The sequence below is a fragment of the Vombatus ursinus genome, unplaced genomic scaffold, assembly GCF_900497805.2.
Source record: "Vombatus ursinus unplaced genomic scaffold, bare-nosed wombat genome assembly UNPS02014945.1, whole genome shotgun sequence".
In the NCBI taxonomy this organism is placed as follows: domain Eukaryota; kingdom Metazoa; phylum Chordata; class Mammalia; order Diprotodontia; family Vombatidae; genus Vombatus; species Vombatus ursinus.
In genome coordinates, this window is record NW_020954723.1 from 26,909,013 (window position 1) to 26,921,036 (window position 12,024).

The following is a 12,024-nucleotide window of genomic DNA, read 5'->3' on the forward strand; positions in this document are numbered from 1 at the left end:
GAGAGAGAGAGAGAGAGAGAGAGAGAGAGAGAGAGAGAGAGAGAGAGAGAGAGAGATCCTGCAAATCTATTCATTCACATACACTATGCACACAGTCGAAAAGTTGTCAGAGACTTGCCTGAGGTTTTCTGAACTGAATTCCGACTCCAGAAAACGAAGGAACTGGTCTCGCCCCACTTGGTCCTTTAGTACCTCGTCAATGGAGAATCCCCATCTCTTTACACGTTGTTGGCTAGGCTCTTTGCTTTGAGAATAAAGGATTTATTAGTTTGTCTTTTTAGAAAGAAAAAGATAAATGGAAGGAAAAAGCATGTGTCATACATATTTGGGTCAATATTCCAAACAGGCTGGACATCCAATGCAATTGTGTGCTTTATACATTTAGAAATCAGTGGCATTTTCCACTGTCCTGATCCTCTTCTCTTCTCACTCTATACTATTTCATGAGGTGATCTCATCAGTTCCCATAGATTTAATTACCATCTATATGCTTATCCAGCCCTAACCTTTCTGCTGATCTCCAGTATCATATCTCCAAATAAAATTAGAGAACTTGAACTGGATGTCCCATGGACATCTTAAACTCAATATGTCCCAAACTGAACTCATCATTCCCCTAAAACTCTGCCCCATTCCCAAACTTTCCCATTACTGTCTAGGGCACTGCCATCCTCCCAGTCCCCTAGGTTCACAACCTAGGTATCATCTTTGACTCTTGACTCTCTCTGCCAGTCCTCCCCATATCCAATTGTTGCCAAAGCTTGTCAATTTTACCTTTGTAATATATCTTGCATATACCTCTTTCTCTCCTCTGATACTGCCACCACCTTAGGCTCACATCACTTCACACCTGTAGCAGTCTGGTTGATCCATCTACCGTAAGTGTCTCCTCACTCTAATCCCATCCTCTTCTCAGCTGTTAAATTGATCTTCCTAAAGCATAGGTCTGACCGTGTCACCCCCACTCCTTCTCAGTGAACTCCAGTGGATCCCTAGGACCTCTAGGATCAAACATAAAATCCTCTGGCCTCCAAAACCCTTCAGAACCCTCCCAGTCTTCTTCTACATTATACTACCTGTCTCCGCAAGTACTCTTCAAATCAGTGACATTGGCTTTCTTTCTGTTCTTCAAATAAGACCCTCCATTCCTGACTGGATATTTTCACTAGATGTCTCCCATGACTGGAATGTTCTCACTCCTCATCTCCACCTCCTAACTTCCCTGGCTTTCTTCAAGTCCCAGCTAAAATCCCACCTTCTACAGGAAGCCTGTCCTTGTTTGTTGTTTTGTTGGTCAGTCACGTCTAACTCTTCATGACCTCATTTGGGGTTTTCTTGGCAAAGACACTGGAGTGGTTTCCATTTCCTTCTCCAGCTCATTTTACAGATGAAAAAATGGAGGCAAACAGAATTAAGTGACTTGTCCAGGGTCACACAGCTAGTAAGTGTCTTAAGCAGATTTGAACTCAGTTCTTCCTGACTCCAGGCCAGTCAATCTATCCATAGAGCCACCTAGCTGCCCCAAATCTTTTCTAATCCCTTTTAATTCTAGCACCTTCTCTTGATTATTTCCAATTTATCCTGTCTATATCTTGTTTGTATGCAGTTATTTACATGTTATCTCCCCCATTGTGATGGAAGAGACCTTTTTTCCATTCTTTGTATCCTCAGCATTAAGCACAGTGCCTGGGACATGTTAACTTGTTAACAAGTCCTATGTAACTTTTCATGATCCCATGGACTTTGTCCATGGGGTTGTCTTGGTAAAGATACTGGAGTGGTTTGCCATCTCCTTCTCCAGCATGTCCCCAGTTTACATATGGGGAATTGAGGCAAATAGGGGTTAAGTGACTTGCCCAGGGTCACAAAGCTAGTAAGTATCTGAGGCCAGATTTGAACTCAGATCTTCCTAACTCCTGGCCACTCCTGCACCATCTAGCTGCCCACCTGAGGCATAGGTGCTTAATAAACATTGGTTGACTCACTGACCTAATTAGAACATAGACTTTGAGGGAGGGCCATAATTAGGGCATGAAAACTATAGCTTTGATCCAGGACATTGAATTTAGGGGGTACTTACTATCTCTGCAGTCCTTTAGTAGTTTAGAAACATTAGAGCTCAGTATCTAATTGGCATGAACAGTTAAAATAGGAAGCTATTACAGCTTGCTTCCTCCCTCTGTGGGCACACTCTTGGTGAAGTCCTCCTTAGCCCAACTCTCCCTGCCCCACACCCACCATCCCATTTCATGCTGCTTGTCATGTACTCAGTTTGTGCTACTTGCCTCAGGTGCAAAAATTGCTAATGACAGCTCTGTTGTGAGGTATGTGTGTGTGTGTGTGTGTGTGTGTGTGTGTGTGCAAGCCACAAAGAACATCAAAGAAGCAATTCTAAAAGGGAGGAAGTTGAGGTGGAAACTGAAACCCAGAGCAATCCTCTGAGCGTGGAGCTCATTGCAACAGAAAAAGAAACTCCATTAAATCACAGATAACCTATGCTTATACCATTTACCTTCAAAATACCAAGCTGGAAAAGACAGTGTAAAAGCAGAGAGGTGGTCTTGAAATCAGGAAGAAGGGGGTTGGAGTCCCACTCCTGACCCCATTAGCTGTGTGAACGTGGCCATAGCTTAACCTCCCAGATCTGCAGGCAAGCCTCTGTGACTAGACATTACAAAGCAGTTGCTGACCTGTCTGGGTAGAGGGAGTTTCCTTACCACCAATGGTTATCTACACCAATGAAATCACAGGTTTGGAGCACAAAGAAACAAATAAATAAACCAATAGCTGAATGAATAACCAAGGTGGGCCAATGACAGAGAGATGGAAATTTGGATCTAGAACTTTTTCTAAACTTACTCCAAGGCATAATTCCCATTAAATGGCTTCCAGGGTGATAAGGAAGACTGTTTTTTAAGAAATGCCTTTGGGTCTAAAGCTACCAATAATTTTAGAAACCTGGGTAGCATAAGATCATTAAACCATTTGAGTTCAGAACACAAGCTCTGGTGTGGATGTCATTGGGTACCTGTAGTCTGAACGAAGGTTTCAGGCAGACTCTGGTAAGTCTCAGAGATAGAATTACAACAGTGACAGCTACATCTGGTAACAACTGCAGCAGTGAATTGAAGCCAGCATGCAGAGGGAAAGGACTGTCAGTCTTTGGGGTCACTCTCTGGCACAGATAACAATTAATGCCTTTTTTGCCATTCTTTGTATTCCTAGCACTTAGCACAGTGCCTAGGCCATAGTAGGTGGTTTGTTCAGCTAAAATAATCTTTTGTACAAATAACAACACCATTTTTGTTTATTTATTTGGTTTTGTAGAGGTGATCCAGAAAGGCTGGGAGTCAATGATAGTGATGAAATCAGAAACATTGGGGAAAAAGCAATGATACTCTTCAGTGAGAACAACAGCTCAGACTCAAGAACTCATAATGGGAACCTTGTGCTTTCATAGGATAGTACCTCTCTGTGTTCATCAATGGTACTCATGTATCTGGAAATTCACTGCAGGTTCTGAAAATAGTCAGTCACCAAAAGAGTTTAAGTCAGAGTTCCCTAGTTTCAAGTAAGAATACCTGGTCCTAGGTCCCCCAAATACATTCAAAAGGCAGTTGCCACCTCAACTGCATAGTTTTGAAGGCATAATCCTTTTTTAGAGTAGGATGATCAGCTTTGTAATCTAGGAAAGGAATATGGATAATTAGTACTAAAGGACACACACATATGTATATAGTATTGTTGTTGTTGTTGAGTTGTTTTCAGTCGAGTACAACACTTTGTGATCCCATTTGGAGTTTTCTTGGCAAAGATACTGGAGTGGTTTGCCATTTCCTTCTTCAGCTTATTTTACAGATGAGGAAACTGAGGTAAACAGGATTAAGTGACTTGCCCAGGGTCATACAGGTAGTAAGTGTCTACGGCCATATTTGAATTCATGAAGATGAGTCTTCCTGATTCCAAGCCCAGTGTTCTATTCACTGTATCACATGGCTGCTTGTGTGTATGTGTGTGTGTGTGTGTGTGTGTGTGTGTGTGTTTAAAGACTGCTAAATCCTATAAAACTGGGATGCATTGTTGGTTACAGTAGTCATTGGATGCCCTACACAATAAACTTCCCTCCCCTAAACTCAAGTTACAGGTATTTGAACACCCATATGAACTTGTAGCATTTATTGTCCATTGGTGATCAATCATATAGTGCTTTGTGACCAGTCCTGTAATGCCCTTAAACAATTTTTCATGTATGCATCTTGTCTCTGCTTTCTCACCCCTATTCCCAGGTTGCTGGGCATTACTGAAGATAGTTGAATAATAAAGCCAGTTTCACCTAATACAAATTTCTGATGTATAATCTCAGCTTGATTCTGCCTGCTGCTTTACACTCGTCTCTTTTCTTTCTAGTGAACCTAGTGACCATTGCAAACCAATTCCATTCTCTTCAACAGCCTAACTATATTCTTACCTTCTGATACTTAGAAGGTAACCAAGTTCACTATTACACCGAGAGCTGTCTGAGACCACCTGCCAGAGAGTTCCTTTAGATCCCCCTCCATAATTCCCTTAAACTTTTCAGCATTATCCTCCATTCTCCCTTCCTTCTTATAACTGAAGTGACCTAAGGCTAATCCCTTGATCTATGCTCTTTATTCAACTCATAGGTTTACAGATTTAGAGCCTGAAGGGACCTCAAAGTCCATCTAACCAACCCTCTCATCTTACAGATAACGAAACTGAGGTCCAGATGACTTGCCTAATTTCACAGAAGTGGCAAGCATCAGATACAAGATTTGAACCCTAGTTCTTTGACCCTAGACCCATCTTTCCTTTTCCACATTCATACCTCCAACAAATATCCTCTCTTTCTCCTACATCTGCAAACTTCTCTTCTCATCTAGCTCTTTCTCATCTGCTGAGAAAATGCATGGGTCTCCAATTCTAAAAATGCTTTCCTTTGATTTTTCATACTCCATTAACTTTTGTTTCTATACCTCTCCTCCCTTTCACTGTTAAATTCCTTAAAAAGTTTTCTGTACTTGATGTTTCTACTTCTTTACTACCGAACTTCTATTTTACTATTTTTCCCAACTTCTTTTTTTTTAAATAACATTTTATTGATATAGTTTATTTCTTTTTCTTTCTTTTTTTTTAGGCAGTTGGGGTTAAGTAACTTGCCCAGGGTCACACAGCTAATAAGTGTCAAGTGTTGGCCTGAGGCCAGATTTGGACTCAGGTCCTCCTGACTTCAGGGCCAGTGCTCTATCCACTGTGCCACCTACCTGCCCCTTCCCAACTTCTTAAAAACCTTTTACCCCCACTAATCAATTGAAACTGCTCTTTCAAACAACACCAATGATGATGTTCCTAATCATTTAATCCAATATCTTTTTATAGTATTTATCCTACTTGACATTGGCAGAATTTCACAGAGTCGACCAACCTTTCCCATTGGATATTCTCCCCTTCCTTGACTTCATAGAAATCACTCTCTCCTGGTTCTTCTTCCACCTAGCTAAGCCCTTCTCTACCTACTTCACTAGTTCTATTTCCTCTTTCTGAATGCTCGAGGCACATGCTCCCCAGGGTTTTGTCCTGGGCCCTCTTCCATTTTCTTTCTACACCTCTTAACAATCTTATTCACCTCTGCCACTTCACCCATTTCCCTCTATGCGGGTGACTTGTAAAACTTCATTTCTAAAATCTACATGAACTCATGCGAAGTGAAATGAGCAGAACCGGGATAACACTCTACACAGCAACAGCAGTACTGTAAAATGACCAGCTGTGAATGGCTTAGCTATTCTCAGCAATAAAATGATCCGAGACAAATTTGAAGGACTTGTGGTGAAAAATGCTATCCAGCCCTAGAGAAAGAATTGATGGAGTCTGAATACAGATTGAAGCATTTTTTACTTTCTTTTTTTTCTTATTTTTTAATCTATCTTTTCTTGTACAACATTACTAATATGAAAATATGTTTTGCATGACTACACATGTATAACCTATATCAAATTGCTTGTCTTTTCAATGAGGGGGGTGGGGAGAAAAGGAGAGAATTTAGAACTCAAAATTTTAAAAACAATATTAAAATTATTTTTACATGTAATTGGGGAAAATGAAATACTAAACAATTTTTTTAAAACTTCATTTCTAGCCCTGACCTTTCCCTTGAATTCCAGATCCCATTGCCAACTGCTTATAAGCTATCACTATCTGAATGTCCACTCCCCACCTCAAACTTAACATATGGGAAACCACATTTATCTTTCCTGTTATTCCTTATTCTCCTGATCTCACTGTTTTGTTAATGATACCGTTACATTCATCCTGGTGATTATCTTCAATTTTTCCTCTCATATCTATTCAGCTACCAATTCTTGTTGATTCAAAAGATCTGTGTAGCATCTTTTGAGTAAGTTCCCCCAATATGGCTTCCTTGAAATCAGCTCATGCCAGATGAACCTCATTTCCTTTTTCTTTGAGGTTAGACTAACTAGACTGGTAGATCAGGGGAAGCACTTGACAAAATCCCTCATGCCAACATTATAGATAAGATAGGAAAGAGGACGCCTAGATGACAGCACAGTTGGGTAGATTCAGAACCTGTTGAATGACCAGGTCCAGAGAATAGTCATTGATCAGTTGATGGCCACTGGGAGGGAGGTTTTTAGAGGAATGCTCTAGGGGTATGGCCTTGGTGCTGTGTTGCTCAACATTTTTGTGATTTATTTTGATGAAGCCATGCAAAGGCATGCTTGTCAAATTTGCAAATGACCAAAAGCTGAAAGTGGTGTTTAATATGATAGATCTTGGGCAGAATCAGGATCCAAAAAGATCGTGCTACTTAACAAGATTAAATTTAACTGGAACAAGGGTAAATCTACACCTGGATTACAAAAATCAATCAGACAAATATGAGTGAGATGTTAGACAAGAGTGTGCTTGAGAGGGGAAGATTGGAGGGTTTTAGTGACTTGAGTCAACAGTGTGATAAGACAACCAAAAAGCTAAACTTATTCAGCTACAGGGCAGCTAGGTGGCACAGTGGACAGAGTGCCAGAGCAGAGTCAGGAAGACTCATCTCCCTGAGTTCAAATCTGGCCTAGATAGTTATTAGCTGTGTGACCCTGGGCAAGTCACTTAACCCTGTTTGCCTCCATTTCCTCATCAGTAAAAAGAGCTGGAGAAGGAAATGGCAAAACATTCCAGTATCTTTGCCCAGTGACTTTCTCTTAGGGCAAGTGTCATTGAGGGACACTATACACTGGAACGACCAATAATGTCAATTGATATAAAAATGTCCTTGGTTCTTTGTGGTATTCTTAAATTCCGGTCTTTCTCAATACCCCAATTGCTACTTGGCCTTTACGTATGACATAACAGTTCAGGAAACATGACTATAACCCCTCCATTGTGTCTCCTGTTTTTATGGTTCATGAAGTACGGCCTACTACTGCCTTTGTCATAATGGCTCAGCTAGATTTGGGGTGGCATTGGCTGAAGGTGGGCTCCTTTCAACACAGGATGGAGAGGTATTCTTTTTAATGAGAGAGAAAGAGAGAGAGAGAGAGAGAGAGAGAGAGAGAGAGAGAGAGAGAGAGCTAAAGAGAGAGTTAAATGTATGTTCCCATGAAGAGACCAATTACCTAATTAATCTCTCTTGTGAGACTCTACTAGGCTCATGGATGAGGTCTAATATTTGCATCAGAGCAATAATCTGGTTGGGTACTATAGTATGAATGCCTTAGGCAGAAACCAGTAACCTAGTACAGCAGGACCAGCGGCCTACTAAGGTCCTCTGGGCTCAGGGACCTAAAATTAAGCCCATTTAGAGGGTCATGAGATCTAGCTAGCTGGGAAGAAACAAGGCACTGAGTTATTCTAGTTCAGCTAAATTGAGGCTTGCTTCTTCTCTGACTTTTAAAAACCAAAGAAGAATCAGAAACAGGCATCATTTGTCAACTGTCATGTTTCTATGTACCTTTTCTAGCCTGATATAATTCTATGATCTATTTGTATGGTAAATGAACCCTAAGAACTATAGGGCCCATTGAAGGCAAGGACTATCTTTTGCTTTTCTTTGTCTTCCCAGCACTTAGCACCAGTGCATTGTTGTTCAGTTGTGTCTTTGTGACCCCCATGGGGTTTTCTTGGTAAAGATACTGGAATGGTTTGCCATTTCCTCCTCTAGCTTTATGCAGGCAAGGGTTAAGTGACTTGCTTAGGATCACACAGCTATTAAGTGTCTGAGGTCAAACTTGAATTCTGGTCTTTCTGACTCCAGGTCCAGTATCCACTTTACCACCTAGCTTCCTGGAGAATAGTAGGTGCTTAATAAATGCTTTATTGACTAATTGACTGACCCTCAGAAGTCTAGTTCAAACTCTTTCGGAAACACAAATTCTATATATGACACCTGACTGAATCACCCAATGTGATAACGAGTCCATATCTCTCTACCTTGTCTCCAAGGTTATTCATTCAATTCGACAAATGTTTAGTAAACACCTACTAGGCATAACACATTTACACCCATTAGGTATAAGGAAGGTGTATGACACATAAAGTATATGCCAAAGATGCCTTGATGGAAAAAGGGATCCTATGCTAAAATCCAGATCTACCAGTCTAGCAACCTTGTCAAAAAGCAAATGAATGTAATCTGACAAGTTTTGTTCTTAACCATTTCTACAGTGGCCCTCATTAGCCCAGAGACAATGGAAAGCTGCCTTGAAGAGCATTACTAGATCTCATAGAATTCCCACTCCCCCTCCCTTTTGAAAAAGATTAATTTTAGTTCTCTCAAGGTAATATTATTATTATTATAATTTTATTTTTATACCTCATCTCTATGTCCCATAAAGTGATGTCATCACTGATCCATGGATTAGAAGGCTCTGCTGCAGTTATCAAAGGATCATATTCCACGTACTGTTCCGTGTAAGCTATTAAGCTGCGGCAGGGAGGGAAGGGAGAGACAGAGGAGACAAAGTCACCAATCACCATAGCAATATCATGTCAGGGTCACAATCTTGTACTTCAAATGGTCAATGCACTTACCTCACTAGATGCTGGGAATGAGCAATTAGCAGGAGGCTCCAACTCATTCCCCTAGCAGTAAGGGGGCATTGCACAATAAAGGGAGCACATAGCCCAAGGTTTATTTCTTCCTATCCCAAGCTGGGCTCATGTTCATTCCTTCAAGGAATCTGAGATGGATTTGAAGTTTTAGAGGACAACTGACCCATTATCATTTCACTTCTCCATAGTTGGAAGAAGTAGAGGGATTCTAGCATCAGATATAGACTATAATCTCCAATATTAGAGAAGTCATCCTCTTTAAGACATAAATCTGCTAGGAATGGAGGACACTGGAGCCTTTTAAAAGAAAGCATAATGGGTCTTGATTGAAGTACTCAGTTGGCCCATTTCAATTTGCCATCAATGCCACATGCTGCTCACATGATCACCTAAAACTGAAACTGCTTATGTATGATGGACTCGGGCAGGAGTGTGCTGGCAAATGTTTAACAAATGACTCTCTAAAAATGTATGAATGATACACACTTTTAAGTTTAATCTATATTATTAACATTGTCTCCACCACTTAACTCTAAACAATAAGCCAAGCCCTGATTTGTAGTATTTGCTGATTTTTTGAGGTGTAAATGCTCACACTGAAAATTTAATAATTATCTCTCTGTTCAAGCTGGTTCCAACACATCCCGGGGAGTCCACATGGAGGTACCACTGGCTTTAGAAGTCCCCGTCCCATCATGGATGGAGTTGGGGCTGGCTACAAGAAATTCAGCTCAACCGAATCCCCAAAGCCTATTAGGAATTTCTCCACCTAAAACCTCTTCTCACAATCCTGCTTAAACAAATATAAATAAAAAGGCTTCTCTTTAGCCAAGCTTAGAGTAAATAGCTTCAAAATCTTTGGGGGAGTATCTATATTTGCTTTCCCTTTACACCCTCCTCCCCCCCAACCCCTTTCATTTAACCTAGAAGTCAAAAAAAGTTATAAAGAGTTATAAAGATGGTTGAACAGAAACAGCAGGTTAGTGCTAACCATTTGTAAAAGTTCCTTACTCTAATAGTGAGAACTCAGAAAGAAACCTGGGCTGGAGTAGAATTTCCACAGTACAGTGGAAAGAGTATCGGATTTCCCTTTAACGGACCTGAGGTCTAAACCCAGCTCTGCCACATATTTGCTTTTGGGCAAGTCACTTGACCTCTTTCGGCATTAGTTACCTGATCTATAAAATGAAGAGGTTGGACTAGATGACCACTAAGGTTTTAGGTAACCTTCCAACTTTAAATGATCATTATGATCAAATATAACAGAGGGGAAAGAGAGCAGAGTCATAACAGTTAGCATTTACATAGGGCTTTGATGTTGGCAAAATGCTACAAATATTATCTCATTTTATCCTTACAACAACCTTTGGTGGTAAGTGCTATTATTATCTCCATTTTATAGATGGGAAAACTGAGGTCACAGGGAGTTAAGAGACGTGCCCGGGGTCACAAAGCTAGTAAGTATCTAAGGCAGGATTTGAACACAGGACTTCTTGACTCCAGGTCCAGTGCTCTACCAAATTAGAGTGAAGGCTTCATGCATTTCTTGTAGAATAACAAACAAAGGGCACACATTGAAAATGCAAGTGGTGCTGGGGGAGGGCAGGATTTGGAGGCCTTGCCTATGGGCCCCCAAATGCCTTGTCCCAGCTCTGGGGAACATGTATCCCCTGAAAAGTAATTTGTTTTTCAGTTGCATCTGACTCTCTGTGATCCCATTTGGGTTTTTCTTGGCAAAGATACTCAAGTGGTTTGCTATTTCCTTCTCCAGCTCATTTTAAAGATGAGGAAACTGAGGCAAACAGAGTTAAGTGACTTGCTGAGGGTCACACAGCTAAGAATTATCTGAGGCCAGATTTGAGCTCAGGAAGAGGAGTCTTCCTGATTCCAAGCCCAGTGCTCTATCCGCTGAGCCACCTAGCCGCCCCTGAAAAGTAAAAGGAGATGCTAATCTGAAGCCGATTTAGGGGCTGTACAGGGGCTTCCTTGATTAGTGCTTTCTCTGCTTGTGTGAACATCTAACAGCTACTTGAAAAGAAAGTTTTTTATTTGTTTGTTCTTTTAAGCCAAACCACATTGCTTTGTTATTATAAGAGAAGTAACAGAATGTGCTGAGAAGGGCTTATAGAGAGACTTAAGGGGTGAGCTTGAATCAAGAGAACACGTTGGAAGGATTTTCTGTTTGAGACAATGTAGGAGATGGGTTGTTATGAAAGCTGGAGAACAGCAGCCTAGGAAGGCATGTATGTGAATGTGACCAGCATCCTTCAGAATTCTAACAGACACGATGGGCTTTATAAGATGCTGCATCAACTTTTAGTTCATTAAATTTTTTACATGATTACATAACCACCTTGGGGAAAAGGAGGGAGGTCAGCCAGCCACCTTAAGAATGGAGATGGATGGTTTTGTTAATGAGCACAGTAGGTGAGGAAAAATTAGGGGCTGGCTTGCGAGAAGGGCTCATGAGCATTAGAAGGTTCTCCATGGAGGACTAAAAAGTTGTATTTCCCATTATGAGATGAAGTGTAAGGGTCCTTGCTGGTCAACCCAAAGAATGATCTTAAAATGTCAAAAGTAACTAGGAAAATATGATGTAAAGTTGTGGAGGAAGCTGGCACCAAAGGCCCCAAACTGGGTAGTAAGTCAGAGAAATGGTGTGTTGCTTTAGCCATCTTAAGAGAAATAATAGAATGCTGAGAAGAGCTGGTGTGGAGAAAATGGCTGGATTAAGAGGTGAGCCCGGATCAAGAGACTGCATTTGATAGGACAAGGAAGGATTTTCTGTGTAAAACCATGTGAAATGTGGGATACCATCTAAGCTAGGGAGCCATAGCCTATGAGAACACTCCGTGTGAATGTGACTAGCATTCCAAGAGTTATTGGTCACACTAAGAAAGAAAGAAAGAAAGAAAGAAAGAAAGAAAGAAAGAAAGAAAG

At 40.9% G+C, this 12,024-nt stretch overlaps 1 protein-coding gene across 2 annotated transcripts in view; it reads right to left on the bottom strand.

Moving 5' to 3' along the window:
• The window catches only part of RGS6 (regulator of G protein signaling 6), a 204,130-nt gene that overhangs the window by 90,538 nt on the left and 101,568 nt on the right, over positions 1-12,024 (bottom strand). For both annotated transcript variants that reach the window (XM_027844836.1, XM_027844837.1), the window contains exons 11-12: positions 8,846-8,956; positions 119-244 (exon numbers count right to left, since the gene is read on the bottom strand). In XM_027844836.1, coding sequence (XP_027700637.1) covers positions 119-244; positions 8,846-8,956 — 237 coding nt within the window. The remainder of the gene's footprint in view (positions 1-118; positions 245-8,845; positions 8,957-12,024) is intronic.